Below are 14134 nucleotides of genomic sequence, written 5' to 3' on the forward strand. Positions count from 1 at the left end.
ATTGAACACGAATAGACCAAGAATCAAGCGCCGGAATTTCGTTGTAGTATCCGTTTAATGTTTAATCTATGCATGGGTTGCACTGACGTCACATCGCATACTTTTGACCACCATGTAAGAAAAGGAGAGGGAAGCTGCTTTTGTAAGAATCTTGAGTGACGGGTTAGTCTTCTATAATCTTCTGGGAGGAGAATACCGACTTCTGTGCAAATCCGGGAGGCACAAAAGAGGGTCCTGATAAGAGGGGAGCTCCTTCTTGCCCTTTTCTCTGGTGGTCATCGGAGCGCTCTTTGAATGACGTCACGCTCAATCCATGTATTTAGTATGTTGTTATTGTCGCTACAAATTCTTGTTTCTCATTCCATGAGAATACCTTCGAGGGTAATGAACTTGAACTTAATAATAATAATAATAATAATAATAATAATAAATAATAATAATAATAAGAAGAAGAAGAAGAAGAGGAAGAAGAATGTTGAACTTTAGCTCAGACATTACGCAGGTTGCTTGCACTGTCCAGATAAATGTAGGCATATGCACGGAACGCTCCCCGTGCAACTGTTTTGGGGCCAATTTATGAGCAAACCCGCAAGTATTTTTTTTTTTTTTTTTAGAACATATTATCTTAAGTGCGCACGTTGGCCACGCAGAATTGAAAACGGGTCAAATAATCAAACTTCTGGCCGCCTTTGAAGCCTTCTCCACCTGCGCGCCTCTCACAGGGACGGATGTTCGCATAGTAGGCAATGGCTAAAGAATTACTGGAGCATAAACGTCTTTCTTTTTTCTAGTTCTTGTTTTCCGTCGACCGCCTCAAACCAGCAGCAGCTGGAGTGTCATCAACACGACGCGAACGCCGCGTCATCTGGTGCTCGGGATTTGTTTCCGCCTGCTGAGTTACTGGCGCTGCAAGCAACAACATTTCAAAGATGGCGTCTAGACTGTGCAGTTTATTGAGGCCCGGGATGGCTTTCTTTGTTATTCTCTGCCTTTGTGGATTCATATGCGTCCAATGTACCGGTAAGTTCGAACAACCAGTAACGATACTTCACCAACACCCAAAGCTCGAAGTCGAGCGAGCGTTCTAGCCCTGCCGACGCGGTCTGTTGATTTCGCAGCGACAGCCTCGACTCTACCCAAGTTTCCGAAGGGGAAAAAACGAAAAAAACCTACCACATGGATTGATTTTTCAAACTTGTAATGACCACCAGAAGCGCGAATACAATCATTAACGAGCCCTTCGAGTCTCCCCGAGCCCGTATCGCCGAGTTTCCATTGTGAATTCATTAGAATGAGACCGGAAAAGCTATTTCCTGTGCCACTGTCATTTCCGTATTGGTGTCACAAGGTTTTCGACGAATTGCTTTATTTCTCGCGTTTATTGCGAAGCCGTTTTGGGTGACAAGGCCGTTGTCCGGCGTCAACCACCCCCCGTGTGTCGACGAGGAATCTACCCAGTCCGAAGGTTGTCTGTTGGGCGGTCGCTGGGGTAACGCGATTCCGTCACCGTTGTAAACCGGACGGCAAATTGAAGCCTCGGATCGTGTGTACGGCGCGCGATGCGGACTTCGAGTTCGCGCTGCTTTTAGCGCTGGACGGACCTCCGCTGCGAAGTTGACGATTGCGTTTGACGATGTTCACGCTGGTGGGTTACCTCACGAGCGCCAGAAAGCTGCCTCGCATAAATACTATCTGCGTCGCAAATGAGAATTACGAAGCTGCGAACTCTTCCTGGCAAGATATACCACCGAGAGGCACGGGCGCTACCGTCTCGCTTTGCCATGTGCTTGGGCGGCACCAGCGCGCGTTCATACTGAAAAATCTGTTCTACCATGTCCGCAATATAGCGGAAGCCACAACCACTAGCCTCTATAAACTTTGCACGGTTCCACTTATCGGGCGCTCAATTAATAATAATAATAAGAGGCACACTTAAAGCGAGCTGCGTTTGCTCGCAAATTTCAATGCCCTGCCAGTTTTAGTAAGGGCTCTGCACTTTTTTTTATTATGGCATTCCTTTTGCTGAAGTGAAAACAGTTGTCAAAAGTCTAGGCTTCAGTGTGTTTTAAAGGCCCTCATTTTGTGAGATAGAGTTTCGAAATTCCTGGCAAGGTGTGTTTCTTTCCTCGTGTAGATTTCGTTTGGTTTACAGGTTTCAAACTACGTTGAGCGTTCTTGTTTCAAACTAGCCTCACCATCCGTATAGGAGAGAGGGTATGTGGCAACACCACGCGTACAGGTGTAGTGCTCCAGCTTTGACAGCTGTTGGCATCAATCTCGAATCAAACAATGGATGTTGTGTAACCCAATCTGTGCAGCACGAACGGCTGGTGTTGTAAAGTTGAATTTTGAAAGAATCCTCATTGTCATCGAGGCCTCACCCTAGTTTCACCCCAACATTCTCAGTTGTGAACAGTTGCTGCGCAGTTTGCTTGTAATCCTGCAATGTTTCTTTGTATAGTCGGGGACAAAAGTTTTCTGACCACAGGAGCAATGGCCGACATGCATTGCGGCGTATGCTGTCAAGACCGGCGCATGCGCGTCTTTCCATACTCAGAAGGGTGGAAGGACGCGCACGCGGCAAATTATCGAGAATCGCAGCACAGCTGCTGGAAACTTAAGAATTGGCATCCCTTCGAGCATGGAAGGATGCGCATGCTCCAAGAACCGGCCTCAACAGCAGGTGCCGCGCCATCAGAGCTCGCAGCAATGTATATCGGGGCCCATTGCTCCCGTGTTCTGTAAACTTTTGTCCCCGACTGTGCCTTCTTTACAAAAAGAAAGAACTAGCATTGAGGTTGGAGTACCGGGTTCAGCAATCTCTGCGCTAAACAATGCAGTATTTGACCTATAGACCGACACGCTGTTTACAAACAAGCGCGCATTTTCCCACACCAGGTGTGGGAGATTCACATGAGGTGAAGCATCTGCGCATGCGCCGTGGCGACAACAGCGCCACCGCAGGAGCGTGACGTCAGAGCCGCGTGTTGATCTATAGTCCATTGTCGTCGTCACCCTTTCACCTTTTGCTTTTATTCAGTTCAATGCACTCATGGTTTTTCACTCCTTCGTGAATGACGGGAAAAAGGAGTAATGTGAATGCCTGCGACTCGGGCTACTTGAGTTTGTTTTTGTCGTATTAAGGAATGGGATAGTGCGACGTGGATAGGAAGCACTATCCCATACTTTAAAGGGGCACTGACAGGGTATTTATGCTTGCCAAGGTTTTTATCTGACATCATACATGAGAGTCCAACTTCCCAGAACAGAATTTGAGGCTCAAAATTCGGTTTCTTTGCACCCGAAAACCGCCGATCGAGAACTGGTCGGTTTGAGTTGCGCTCACTCTCTTTTCCGTGGTCACGGGCCGTTTTCTGAGGTTTGGACACAACCACCAAATTTAATCGAAGTCGTAGGTCATCGAAGGTACGCACACAATATTAAAAATAGAAAAGAAATAGGATACACATTTTTTTGTGGCTTCTAAAAAGCTGCAAATGCGGTGTTTGGGGGGGAAAAAGTACCACGGCCACGTGACTTTCGCCACCTCTCTCCTCTATATTTCTTCTTTCTCCCCCAGTAAAGTTTCGGTTTCAGTTTTGAGCAGTTGCGTTTTTTCACTTTATTAAAAATATATGTGAGTCTGTAGCAAAATATTGATTGGGTAGTCTTCTTACGCCATAATAAATCGCCTGGCAAAAATAAAAAATAAATTTTGGGGGTGTCAGTGTACCTTTAATATGTTCAACCAACTAGCTCGCCAGATGATCTTGATTCTTATTGTCATCCCATCTTGAGGACTCTTTTTGTACGGTTTCTTTTTCATATTGTTACAGAATAATGGTCACTCTTGATGCTTCATATCTAAAGAAAACCTGCTATCTTAGAGAGCGCTTTGACGGCTGAATATGTGCGGTTGGAAGTTCCTAGTCATTGAATCATGATTACAAACAATTGCTGGACTCCAGAACAGGTGTTTCAAGCGTGTGGCCCACGAGCCACCTGGGTTTTTATGCCTTTATTGACTCGTGTCTGGTTAACACCTGGAATGCCTTTGTCTGTTCAATGATCCTATGTCATTGCCTTTTCATTTGTCTTGAGATATGACAGTCATTGCCTCTATTATCTGCTCATTCTGAGCAGCTAATTCCAGCACACATCTTTTTTTCTTCCCAGCGGCTCTCGTCACAGTGTTGGCTTGAAATGTCGCCTTGCTCCATATGGACTCTGTTGCCGAGTGAAATATGAAACAAAACAACAATATATTGATAGCTACAAAACAGCTGGCTTCAGAGTAGATGAGCTGGTAATGATAATTATGGGGCTCACATGGTAGCAATATTTGGGATTGAAAACTAGACGGCCCAGGAGGTGGACAAAACATCAATATAACTTTATGACTTCTGTAAAAAGAACTATTTTGCCAGACCTCATATTTCACAAAATTTCCCAAGTGCCGCTTTTCGGAGTATTTCACTGGAAGAAGCCCTCTTGATAGGGCTGCTAAGCTGCTATATGGATATGAGCATCAATTATTGTGAGTATTGAATTTCAGTTATTCATGCTTAGCAGCAGTTATCAATTCGTGGAATTGGCAAAAGTTGAGTCATTGCAGAACGCAAATTGTTTGCAGTACCCACTTCCTGCCTCGCTTATCGGGATGGAAGTTGGCCATCCTTTTCTCAGCCACACAACCGTGGTTGCCGCTGGGTTAAATAATTGTCACGGGTGTTCCTCTCCCCTATTTTTTTCTTCTTTGACGAAAGAGTTCTGGGAAGCTCTATTTTGCTGTGGCCACATCCCTACCCCTTCTCCTTTCTATTGCCAATTTCACATTCTCCGTGTTTCATATTCCTTCCTATTGCTTTCTTCTTCCCCTGTAAACCCAACCCCCTCCCCCCAAAAAACAAACAAAAAACACTTAAGTGGCAAGAAACATTCAAAATTGGGAGCGATTCTGATTTTTTGGCACATGGACCTGAGATAAAAGCTACTTATTTCCAACTTGACTAAATTTGCTTGAGCTTTGAGGTTGAGCTGCAGCTGTTCTATAGGAATCATGAGGCTTTGAGTCTCCCAAACAGGGTTTGCTTCCAGACTTGCAGGTTCTGCATTTGTTTTACAGCATCCAGGTTTTTCAAAATTTTTACATACATGCTTAGCAATGGGGGTTCCACTTTAGGTTGGATTTGAGGTGTACTCCTAAGCATTTATATTTGACAACCTTTTAAGGGAAATCTGCCAATATTGTATTTGAATTATAACATTTCTAGCTTGCATGTTTCTTTTGTCTAGGTGATCTTCTTTTTATACAACTTCATCTGCCCCTCCTGCACACCCTTCCACTGCTTTATGCAAATGTCTATTGCATTTACATGAGTCAGAAAACTTCATGCGAATTTTGCTGTTTATTTACGAAAAAAGTTGGTTTATCAAGTGCTGAATAATCAGCACATGTGAACAGGGAACTGGAATAATTGTATTTGTACATTCTCTTTTTAATTCTTCCCAGCTGTTGAATATGTTCTTTTTTATTGTGTTTTCCTCGCTTTCACTTGCAATCATTAATGATTGCTTCAGACTAAAATTTAAAAACTCTTGTTCATGTTATTTTTCTTCATATTATTTATAATTAAAACTGCATTAAATTTTGCCTCACCTAAAAACATTAAACTGCCCAAAATCTTTTTTTTTTTTTTGTTAAGTGCTTGAATATTACAAAATAAACTTTGCACAAAAAATAAAAACTGCGCAATATTTACGCTTACAACTTATTCGAGCGATTCCGAAATGCTCTGCTATTTCTGGGTCACCATTTTGAAATAGAAGTTAGAAGGACGTTTTGGAATCAATCATATCTCAGAGTGATTCTTATGACATAGTATATATTCCGCTAAGTAAAATAACACTTATATAAACATTTTTTTTTTATTTGGGATGTTTCTTTAATTGTGTCTGCATTCAAAGCCTAGTGGTAAGACCCAGACTGTGAAGCTCAGCGAGGCTGCTGCTAAATTCAGTGTACATTGTAGGAGCCATAGAACTTTTCTCCCGCTGGAAATAACCCTGGCCCATTCATCCACCTGCGCTTTGCTTTTCTTTGTTGCTATATGTGAGCAGGATGTCACGCCGTCGTAACACGATCCTGCCGCGCAAGTTTGTGCCCATGGCTCCCAGTGGTGTGCTGAACAGAATGCAGACATAGTGAGCTCTTTGGTGGAACTGCAGACATACCTCAGTGTGCCCGTTCCTAAGATGCCGAGCTCACTTAACCTCTTCAGAAAGCTTCGTTAACGAAATTTGAGTAGGATGAGTTTTTCTCCTAAGCAGAAGCTTACAGTTGCCATGCATCTAACAATTTGTTAGACTCATTTTACGAAAAAAACGGCGCTTATGCGTCGTTTCACCTTACGCTGGATTGGCTGGAATGGCTCGTAGCATTCGCTGCAGTTCGTCGTAAGTTGAGGAAGAGTATAGAAACTTGCGAGGGTTCTGTTGCCTCTTTAGGGGGTTCTTACTGTTTGTTTTTTACTGCACTAGTTGAAATAGAAAAAGCAAATGTGTCTTAATTTTTTTTGAGGATGACTACTTTTAGGAGGTATGCAAGGTCTTTTGTGCGTGTTTATGTTGTGAACTTGCGCATTTTGTTGTGTGTGGGTGGGTTGGTCGGAAGCCTTGAGAATGTTGTCTATATGAAGATGCAAAGTGAGCAGAGTTTGAGCCGTTGCCTCGAGTCTTTCTGTTCCCTTCCCTTTCTGGGTTCTGCTCGCTCTCCACCTAGGCTCAGGTGGTTTAAGATAATGGTCAATACACGCTAGCTCGCCCGTGCAATCACCCTCTTTTTGAAGCACGCTTTTGAACGGAACCCCCTCAATCCCAAAATTTTGTCCGGCCGCCTGTCCGTGCATATCCCACTAATATTAGCGTGAAAATTTATGTCCCGTGAGCTTAACCCCGATTCTGCTTCCCCGCTAAGTTTAGCAGGAAAAGAACTTTAGTAGTAAAAATCATCTTCCCCTCTAAATTTGGCAAGCAAATTCATAATAATGCAGTTTTTTTTTTTTTTTTTACTCTCCGAGACGTCCGATTAATGTCTTCTAAACAATTGGTACGACCTCTCCTTAAATACTGCATTTTATGCGTTACGACACTTTTGAGATAAAAGATTTTTTTAAAGCTTAAGACGCGCGTGTTGTTGCGCAGGCGTGCGCTACGACGTGGCGGGCAGCTCGCTAGAAGACGTGTACCACCAGGAGCTGCGGTCGGCGCGGGTGCGGCGCGGTGCGGGTGCCGGTGAGGTGACCAAGAAGCCCGTCCCCGAACTCAAGAAGGCCCTGACCAAGCCGCCCCCGTCCAAAGAGGCCACCCCCCAGAAGGCGGCAGACTCCGCCAACAACAAGCCGACGTCGGCGGAGGCGCCACTGGTGTACGGCAACGCGTCGGCAGTCGACGTCCCGGCCTCTGCACCCAACGTGTCCAGTCACGGCATCAACGTGACGCTGCCCGGGAATGCCTCTGAGACGACGTCGGAAACCCCCGTGTTGCCCACGACGCTCAGCGAGGACGACCTGGAGAGCATCGTGGAGTCTGGCAACGTGACACTGCCTCCCGGCTACGAGAACCGCACGGTGGGTGGATTTGTTTGTGTCGTGCCCTTAAAGAAGCACTATGGTGTATTTCGAGATCCTCTTGTTGTGGTGCAAACTCAGTCTATCCACCCTGAGCACCATAGAAATCCCAAAATTACAACCATGCATGTTTTTGTTTCCTCCTGTTTTAAAAGCGCGACCAAACAGCGCAACCCGCCCTTTTCTGAGATGTCTCGAAAAGGTTGCATACTGTGATGTTTGATCGCATTTTTAAAGGCAGAAAAGGGCATGCGTGATTGTAATTTTGAGTTTCCCAGAATGGTTTGGAGTGCATGCACTTAGTTTGCACCATAAAACGACAATCTCAAGGTCCTCTTTAGTGGTTCTTTAAAGGCCCAACAAAGTATTAATAAGTTTGGGGTGGGAGGTAGTGGGGAAAGCAGAGATCATAAAAGGGAGTGATAGGCTCTTTAGTAGTGCTTTAAAGGCCCAACAAAGTATTAATAAGTTTGGGGTGGGGGGTAGTGGGGGAAGCAGAGATCATAAAAAGGAGTGATAGGCTCTTTAGTGGTTCTTTAAAGGCCCAACAAAGTATTAATAAGTTTGGGGAGAGGGGGTAGTGGGGAAAGCAGAGATCATAAAAAGGAGTGATAGGCTCTTTAGTGGTTTTTTAAAGGCCCAACAAAGTATTAATAAGTTTGGGGAGGGGGAGTAGTAGGGGAAGCAGAGATCATAAAAAGGAGGGATAGGCTCTTTAGTGGTTCTTTAAAGGCCCAACAAAGTAGTAATAAGTTTGGGGAGAGGGGGTAGTGGGGGAAGCAGAGATCATAAAAGGGAGTGATAGGCTCTTTAGTAGTGCTTTAAAGGCCCAACAAAGTATTAATAAGTTTGGGGAGGGGGGTAGTGGGGAAAGCAGAGATCATAAAAAGGAGTGATAGGCTCTTTACTGGTACTTAAAAGGCCCAACAAAGTATTAATAAGTTTGGGGAGAGGGGGTAGTGGGGAAAGCAGAGATCATAAAAAGGAGTGATATGCTCTTTTGGTGGTTCTTTAAAGGCCCAACAAAGTATTAATAAGTTTGGGGAGAGGGGGTAGGGGGGAAGCAGAGGTCATAAAAGGGAGTGATAGGCTCTTTAGTAGTGCTTTAAAGGCCCAACAAAGTATTAATAAGTTTGGGGAGGGGGTAGTGGGGAAAGCAGAGATCATAAAAAGGAGTGATAGGCTCTTTAGTGGTACTTAAAAGGCCCAACAAAGTATTAATAAGTTTGGGGAGAGGGGGTAGTGGGGGAAGCAGAGATCATAAAAGGGAGTGATAGGTTCTTTAGTAGTGCTTTAAAGGCCCAACAAAGTATTAAGTTTGGGGAGGGGGGTAGTGGGGAAAGCAGAGATCATAAAAAGGAGTGATAGGCTCTTTAGTGGTTCTTTAAAGGCCCAACAAAGTATTAATAAGTTTGGGGAGAGGGGGTAGTGGGGAAAGCAGAGATCATAAAAAGGAGCGATAGGCTCTTTAGTGGTTCTTTAAAGGCCCAACAAAGTATTAATAAGTTTGGGGAGAGGGGGTAGTGGGGGAAGCAGAGATCATAAAAGGGAGTGATAGGCTCTTTAGTAGTGTATAAAGGCCCAACAAAGTATTAATAAGTTTGGGGAGGGGGGTAGTGGGGAAAGCAGAGATCATAAAAAGGAGTGATAGGCTCTTTAGTGGTACTTAAAAGGCCCAACAAAGTATTAATAAGTTTGGGGAGAGGGGGTAGTGGGGAAAGCAGAGATCATAAAGAGGAGTGATATGCTCTTTTGGTGGTTCTTTAAAGGCCCAACAAAGTATTAATAAGTTTGGGGAGGGGGTAGTGGGGAAAGCAGAGATCATAAAAGGGAGTGATAGGCTCTTTACTAGTGCTTTAAAGGTCCAACAAAGTATTAATAAGTTTGAGGAGGGGGTAGTGGGGGAGGCAGAGATCATAAAAAGGAGTGATAGGCCAAACTTTTTCCGAATTAAAAATTCAGTGCCAGATCTTCGGACTCTGTGTTTAGTTTTATATTTTGTGTTTTCTGTTTAGTTTTGTGTTCTGTGTTTAGTTTTATTTGAATAGATGAAAAGGGCCAAATAACGCTAATTAAAAAGCAATATTGTTTTGGCACAAACTACCTGTGAGCTGAAAACAGGATTGTTATAATAGTGAGGAGTGCTTTAAAGTACTTCTCAGTCAATGTTGCAACTACCTCATTGCATCACTGGAAAGATTGCATGAAGATCACATTATCCAGAATGCACTGTATCCTCTGTCACTTGCACAGTGGACTGCTTCAATTTCCGATCTATCTTCTCTTCTTGAGCCAGAAAATATTGAAGAGAACCACACTCCCAAAGGCTGACAAACACGCAGTTACCATACCGCTTGCCCCGCACGGCATCCATTTTCATTCCATGGCCCCGTCGCATTCTTGCGTTTGGCATGTGCCGAACTTTGCCGAATCTGAAGTTCGGCAGGTTCAGACCATCACTAACAAAAAGTGAATTTGAGCAAAGCACTCACTATCCACTACTGCTACCAATGTGCCGTCTACCCACTTCCTAGGGTTCTGGAGTCTGCGGATGGAGCCTCAATGACGTCACAGTGTAACGTGGCACTGCGACGTCATCGAAGCCTCAACAGTGATGTCACAGGATGACATCACGGCGTTTCTGACATTGTAACAGTGCACGCATGGACATGCGCGTTTGAAAGCATTGCGACGCCGTGACTTGGCGTCACAATAGCTTGGTTCAATTTACCTGCATGTCCTGCACCGGTGCAGGAGACGCGGGCAAATTGAACGAAGCTATCGTCACATACGAGTACCAACCTTTTCACTGTTGGTCTGTGTCGTTGGAATTACTCTTCGCAGGACCATCACGACTACTACAACACGACGTTCTACTCGGACCCCGCCACGGTCAAGAGCCTCTGGACTGACCTGGACTCGCTTCCCAGTGAGCACGTCATCACGCACGACATGCTTTCTGAGTCGCACAGGCGTGCTGCCGTGAGTACTCTTTAAATTTTGAAAGATTGTGGGATCAAGTCCTACTTTTTTATACGCTCACCTTTTTTTTTTCTTGGTACTTTTGGTTTGTATTGGTTTGTCAATTTGTATTAAAGTGTCGAGCATGCTTATTTTCAACCAGAACTCGAGCATGCTTATTTTCAACCAGAACTAATTAACTGGAGAGTATGTTTGCAGACTCAGATAAGGGAGAAGTGAGTGAACTTTATTTGTAAGGCTGCATCTCTTCTTGGTGCGTTGTCTACAAAGGTGTAGCAGCATATTGAAGAAGTTGTCTTTGTGATGACTTGATTGCTTGGGAAGAGGTGATTGATTGGGTGAGGGGGGCCGTTTCTTCCGGACCAGACGGTGAACTTGACCTTTGACTTCCCCTTCTACGGACACCCCATACGGAATGTCACCGTCGCCACAGGAGGTGAGGCAGACGAGTCAGACACGGTTGCTCTTTTGGAGAGACGATTATGCTCCTATTTGACTGGGAAGTGTTTTGTTGTACAGCTTTGAACATGCTTCATTTGTAATGCATCTACAGGGCTTCCAACGAAAAAACGTTTTAATTGTCAGGTGCAAAGTGATAATAAAATTTAAAAAAAAAAAAAAAAAATTGAGAAATGTGCTAACTTTTGTGCATTTTGTTGAATATTTAAAAAATATATTTTAACAATAACAATGGCATAATCATCGCAACATAGCAAGCTAAAGCCGTTTGAATTTCATAAATTGTGAAGCTTCTTAAGGAAATTCAATTTTTACTTAATTATTGATTGATGCCTGATTTTACACCCATTTTATAAATTCAAACCACTCTCACGCCATAAATAAACAAATATTTTGTCAAAAATATTTTAGGAAAAGTTTAAGGACGTTGGGGTGAAGATCAATAAATTTTCTTTTAAAAATCGAAAATTGTTGAGCGCAACGTAAAGACGATTGAGATGGTTGGTGCCTTTCCGACGTCATTTCGTGTCTACCCTGGTCGCACGCAAGTTCTACGATCGCAGCCGGTGGCTTTGCCAACTTGTTTTCATACACTCTCGTAGAGATCGTTACAACTATGGAAATAGTGCACCGGCTCAGGAAGCATGCTTGCGAGGGAAAATCCGACGTGCACGAAGCAGTTGGCGGTCTTTCATTTTGGGGTCACTGGCACGCTTTCTCCTGAGTGAGAAACTTCTCAAATCCTTCCAATATGCCTCGCTTGTTCTGCAAAGTGGTGGACAGTGTCGAGCAGCCGATGGCGGTGTGTAGAATTCTTTGGCAATGTTGGAACATTGATGCTGCTCCCTGCCAGCGTCGGTGCGTTGGCATCGAAAGCGGCGCTCTGCCAGTTCTGCGCACTGTGACCTCCGTCATCCGTTTACTTTGTTTTCGCAGTTTGCCGTTTGCCCTGGTGGAGAAGGGGGAGGGAACGCGAGGGTCTCCGTGCACCTCTTGCATGCTTTCGGCACCTCGACCTTCGTAATAAGAGTGGTTGGCCGCCGATACGATACACTTAGAATGATCCGGTTAACAATGCCTGCATTTTGGTCGGGACCACGTCAAACTTCAATAAAATGATAATTCGAAAAAGGAGATTTTTTTCAGAACGAGGGAATACTGTACCTTTTAACTCCACGGAGGGGTCCACGTCAAGCTTCTCGGTAACTTCGCTCCAGAGTTTGCTTGGTTCGCTTTACTCTGGGAGCTCGCCAACCTCTGGCTGGACTGGCGTTTTCAGAAGACCCGTCTTCAGAGTAGGAACTCATTGTCAGAAAGTTGGCAAGAAGCCCCACCGGCCAAAGTAATGCAACATGTATGAGATCACGTACGAGAGGAAACCTGGAATGCCTAGACTTGGCCACAGGTGGCCTAGTGGCCTAGTACTTCGTTTCACCTTGAGTCCGGACCCAGTGGACGCTACGAGCTGCCCTAGCCAATCCCGTTCTGTAGACGTAGCCCGTGGTACGCTTTCGGCACGTCGCTGCGCCCCCTCTCCAAGGTTGCGTGACAGTCACATGGCCCTGGATTAGCTCTGATGGCTCGTAGCATCAACTGCGCCAGGACGTAAGATGAAACGAAGTATAGTGCACATTTGCCGCCGACCAGTGTTTGCTGATGATGATAGTTGTCAGTCTTGGGAGCCGCCTAGTGGTAGAAGCAGCCAAGTAGCAGGAGCACACAATCTTTCGTTCATGTTTGAGGAAATAAAATAGTAAAGTTGAGGCATTTACTATGTACAAAAGCGTTTAAATTATGTTCATTGTTCAGAAATATTCAGTATCTTGAAATTAATACTACTACTAAAATATTTTTACAATGACTCTACCAAAAACCAAAAGGGTGTTTTGGAAATGTTCTTAAATCTGGGAATTTCAATAATCTGATGTTTGCAATAACGAGATTCTGCCGTAGATAGTAAAGGAAGCGATTGCAAGTACTTAAGAAGCGCTTCCTCGGGACCTGTGAAAAAGAGATGGTTCACTGTCTTGGCCTCCCCTCGCCACAGGGTTCCTCTTCACGGGATACATGCTGCACGTGTGGCTGGCGGCCACCCAGTTCATCGCCCCGCTCATGGCCAACTTTGAGACCTTCACCAGCAACAGCTCGGCCATCAAGTATGTCGACAACGGTGAGCCTCTCCCTACTTTGGTGGGCTTCTCTCCTAAACATGTGTGTGCATGTTACTACACTAAAAGGGGCTATGCAACAATTCTTTGCACAACCCCTTATAAGAGTTGTCACCATTCCTCGAAATTGCTACTGCTGAAAACTGCATCTCCCCACAGCCTGTAAATTGTAGTGCAGTTTGTTGAAAATTTATTGACAAGATTCTACTGCACTTTGGTTGTGTTTTTTTAACTATTAAATTGTCTGGTATTTTTTTTTTTTTTTACACTTTATGTTTTAACTAGGGAGCGCATTTTTAGACACTCAGCTATTTTGACCGCTGCATGGGGTGCGTGTCTTTAGGCGCATCGCTCTTCCGTTGGTCTCAGAGAGCGCGTCCTTAAACGCTCACTTTTTTTATTGCATGGGAGGAAGCGCCGTCTATCGCCAAACATCAGAAGTAATTTTGCTTTAGAAAGATAGATGGCAGCTCAAAAAAAGGTTGACAAGATTTTCGTGGTACCAAAACATATTGGCAAAATGGGGACAAAGTCTCCATTTTGCCAATATGTTTTTGGTTAGGGCAGTTTCCAGTTTATTGGGTTAAGAGCACACATTTATCTCTTGTGTCCTTATCCCCTTAACGTTGCCTACTACTCTTGATGTTGAATATATGCGTTCTGCACCCATGAGGTAACGGTTTGCTTAAACTGACAAAGGAAAACATCTATAAAAATGTACCACAGTCTAATTGCGGATGTTCCTGTTATGTCTGTGCATTTGGTTGAAGAGAGTTTTGTTTTCGCTTTTTGTCCAGGGACTTCCTTGATAGTGGAATGGCATGAGGTGATGCTGCAAGACAAGCCTGATGGTGAGCTGTGCTGGAGGCATTCCTCCTAGCCTCATTCGCTATTAAA

The 14134-nt window shown here is 44.4% G+C and overlaps 1 protein-coding gene across 1 annotated transcript in view; it reads left to right on the top strand.

Annotated features, from left to right (window-relative positions):
* Positions 1 to 865: 865 nt before the first annotated feature.
* LOC8030976 (plexin domain-containing protein 2) overlaps positions 866 to 14134 on the top strand; it is a 28177-nt gene continuing 14908 nt past the window's right edge. The window contains exons 1-6 of the mRNA XM_029982212.4: positions 866 to 1020; positions 7204 to 7628; positions 10473 to 10610; positions 10977 to 11046; positions 13117 to 13239; positions 14035 to 14088. Of these exons, the coding sequence (XP_029838072.2) occupies positions 930 to 1020; positions 7204 to 7628; positions 10473 to 10610; positions 10977 to 11046; positions 13117 to 13239; positions 14035 to 14088 (901 nt within the window). The 5' untranslated portion in view covers positions 866 to 929. The remainder of the gene's footprint in view (positions 1021 to 7203; positions 7629 to 10472; positions 10611 to 10976; positions 11047 to 13116; positions 13240 to 14034; positions 14089 to 14134) is intronic.

The sequence above is a fragment of the Ixodes scapularis genome, unplaced genomic scaffold (genome assembly GCF_016920785.2).
Source record: "Ixodes scapularis isolate PalLabHiFi unplaced genomic scaffold, ASM1692078v2 PGA_scaffold5__190_contigs__length_132052651, whole genome shotgun sequence".
NCBI lineage: Eukaryota > Metazoa > Arthropoda > Arachnida > Ixodida > Ixodidae > Ixodes > Ixodes scapularis.